Genomic DNA, 3,380 nt, shown 5'->3' on the forward strand with positions numbered 1-3,380 from the left:
TCTTCTAAAGCAATAGGAGGTCCAGCAGCTGGGCCCGGGAATAAAAGGAGACCAAGGGCCTGTTTTATTTCAAGCTCGGGGACAGGCTGCACTTCTCACAGATTTGGAGGGGCAGCATGTGAGTCAGGGAGGTACTGTTTATGGCCACCAACAGCTGCAGCTTGCCCAGGCAGTCCTGCAGCGCCGCCTCCGGGTGCTCTCCCAGGCGCAGGTCCACCGCGCGCGGGAGCCGCAGCATGCGATCAGCCAGCGCCAGGCAGCAGATGGCCAGCAGGGAGGGGGCATAGCTGGTGAAAGCATAGTCGGCCAGACTCAGCTCCGCCACCCCTTGCGCCAGGGCTTGCGCTTCCAGGGCTTCAGAGACCTCAAGCTGCCCCGCCTCCACGCGAGCGTGCGTGAAATGCTCGAGGAAGAAGCTGATGGTGGGAGCGCCTAAGCTGAAGTGCAGCTTGTGCAGCACGATGCACTCGAGGTTGCAGAGCTGCTGCCGGGAGAAGGCGCCACAGCACAGGGCCAGGAGCTGCTTCACGCGCGGCGGGTGCACCTCCACCTGCAACACAGGGCGCTCTCAGTCCCCCGCCTCGCGGCTGCCGGGGCCAAGACCCACCGCAGTCTGAATTCCGGGAGAAAACCGGGAATCCCCCATCCCTTCCAGAAAGACAGCCTATACTTCACCTCTCCACTGCTACCACTTAAGTCACCTGGGGCGTACTTCTGGCACAGTTCCTCTGATGTCCAAAAAAAAGGTTTGGGAAATTTTGAAAGCTTTTTTCCGGAAACTAGAATAGAGGTGCCACGGAGAGTTGTTCGGGACTGACTACAGCCTATTTCTTTGGAGGCTGAGTGACAGGATTGTTAGTTTGTGGAGAATTGTGACCTTAAGGCTGAGGTGTGTATAAATTTGCAAGCATCTGCCAAAAGGAGTCCAGGGACCCCAGCACTGAATCCTGCGCGCTGGAGAGCCGGGCGGCCAATTGGCTCTCCCTGCCCCCAGACACCGCATGGAGGTACCTGTTTGCAAGCGATGAGGAGCGAGGTGACCCCGAGCAGCTGGAAGCAGTCTGCAGCCACTGGCGTAGTGGTGAGGAAGCGGTCCAGAGTGTTCACCGTCAGGCACAGCGACTCGAAGGAGAGACCGAATTGGCGGTGCACGGGGATCAGCCAACTAAGCAGCTTACAGCGGGATTCCGCCGTCACCTGCCGGGAGGGAGGAGTGGACGGGCGGGCTGAGCCTAGGGCAGAGAGGGGCTGCGCACGTGAAGAGCCAAGACGACCCAGGGAGCTTCCCTGGAGGGAGGCAGGAAGAAGAGCGTGGAAAGCTAAATGCTCTGGAAACCGGGAAACACACGAGCAGTGCCGAGCCCGAACGCCTGCGCTCCGGCCTGGCGCTCCGCCGGGTGCTTCACACACATTACCTCTAGTAATCCTCTCAGCAATTCAGTGGAAGGAGAGGGGGCCCATTTTGCAAATGAAGAAATAAGCTCAGGATTGTCAAGTAACAGGCCCAAGGTTGGTAGGAATCTGAACTCGAACCTAGAAACTAACTTCTCTCACACTAACCAGCTTGGAGGCTTGGGACAAGTCCCTTAGGCCGTCTAGGCCCCACTTATCTCCATCTGTAAATTGAGGCCGGTGACCCGCCCCTCCAAGGCCCCTTCTTGCTCCCGCTGGGGGCAGGAACTGGGCCGGCGCGGGCCAGGGCAGACACAGCGGGAAAGGAGAGAGCCTTGTAGAAGAAGCGTGGCGGCGGGGAGCGGGCTCTAAGAGCGCCTCACTTGTGGCTGCCGCGCCAGCGACTCCCGCGGGTGGAAGTGGCTCTCCTGAGCCTTGCGGAAGGCGTAGCAGCTCTGGCCGTAGTCGCGGAAGTTCTGTAGATCTAGCTGCACTAAGGGCTGGGCAGGGCCGGGCAGGGGGCTGCAGCCCCGCGCCGCCAACGTCGTGGGGCTGTCTGCGCAGTCCGAGCCGGAGCTGGGGGACTCGAACAGGTCGCAAACTCCAGAGTCTCCGAGGAGCGAGCACGGGTTCAGGGGCTGCAACGGCTGTTTCTTTCGGAGGCGCGGGCGTCTGCTCTTCTTCACCGGAGCGCGGAGGTTCTGGTCGTCGTCCCGCCTCCCCACCCCGGTGGCAGGGCTCGCCGGGCTGGTGGAACAAGGGGCCACCATGATGCAGCCGGTGGCCGCTCTACCCACAACGCCCGGCTATGCCGGGCTGCAAACGCAGGTGCGAAGGAGGCCAGGCCCGGCGGCTGGCGCGTCCTTAAGTACGCGGTGGGCTCTTTCCCTCTACCACACCTCCGGTCGCTCACTGGCTGAGCCCAGAGCGGCACGAGAGCCGCGCTTTCCCTGCTGGAAAACCACTTCCCCCAGCGCGCAAGCAGCGCGTCGCCTCCGCGGTCCGCCAGCTGGAGGAGGGGCTGCGGCAGTGCCCGCCTTCCGCCGCCTGCGTCCGCCGTTGCCCAGGCAACCGGAGCCCGGGTGGCTGCGGGAGCTGGGCGCGCGGAGAGTGTGGGAGTGGGGAACCCGCGGCGCGGCCAGGTGAGCTGCAGGCCCCGCTGAGGGGTTCGGCTGGGCCCGAGAAAGAAATTCTCCCAGGGGCATCTCCCTGTCCTTGGCCAGATGGTCTTGACACTTTCGAGCACCTTCCATGCCGACTCTAATCCAGGTCGGTAATTTTGTAAAAGTCTGCTGCTTCCGAGCTCCAAACCAAGGTCGGGCTAGAATTCTGCCAGCACAGGAGAAATTTTCTTCAGTGACCCAAACAAGCCATAGTGTTAATTCGATTGCATTTGTGTTTTTTGTTTCAGTCAGTTCCCGAGCAGCCAGTGCTCTTTCCTTCCGCAGGTCTCACGGAGCAGTCTCAGCAGGTTGCCCTGTGCTGCTGTGTATGTAGGAGCAAGTCCAGCCAGCCAGGCCTTCGTGCACGACACAGAAAACTGCTCTATGAACCTCAAACAGCAAGTCTTCAGTCTTGTAAAGACTTTCTCCCACACTTTCCACCCCAAGCCAAGTTAAGCTGAGGCTGCAGAGGCCTAAGAACACATTGCGAGGGTTGCATTTCTAGTTTTATCGAAAGAGCATTTTTTTTTGTCGTTGTTGGTTTTTTTTTGAGTTCTTTTTAGGTCATTAGCTTCTAACCTTCTACCCCCGGGCGGCCTAATCCTTTCTTGATTATTCCCTACTTTCCGTTTCTGCACCTCCAGGGCGTTAAGCTCAGAGAAGCAGGACTGGAATGGGGACGTGGCAGTTTCCTCAAGGCACCACTGGTCTAGTCCATGGACTCCTGTCCTTGTAGAAGCCAAAGTCCTCCTCTGGCCTGAGTGGATCTTCCTGAGGGTCCCTAACCCTTGAGAAGGGGCTCTAGGAGCACAAGTACCCCTAATC

General features: G+C 59.7%; 1 protein-coding gene across 1 annotated transcript; it reads right to left on the minus strand.

Annotated features, from left to right (window-relative positions):
- CCNO (cyclin O) lies at window positions 1-2,343 on the minus strand. The gene is made up of 3 exons (XM_012655278.1): window positions 1,776-2,343; window positions 1,012-1,197; window positions 1-550 (listed from the first exon to the last, which is right to left on the minus strand). The coding sequence occupies exons 1-3, from the start codon at window positions 2,160-2,162 to the stop codon at window positions 65-67; spliced, it is 1,059 nt and encodes a 352-aa protein (XP_012510732.1). The 5' UTR covers window positions 2,163-2,343; the 3' UTR covers window positions 1-64.
- Window positions 2,344-3,380: the final 1,037 nt, after the last annotated feature.

This window comes from Propithecus coquereli, unplaced genomic scaffold (assembly GCF_000956105.1).
Source record: "Propithecus coquereli isolate 6110/MARCELLA unplaced genomic scaffold, Pcoq_1.0 Scaffold47, whole genome shotgun sequence".
NCBI classification, from domain to species: domain Eukaryota; kingdom Metazoa; phylum Chordata; class Mammalia; order Primates; family Indriidae; genus Propithecus; species Propithecus coquereli.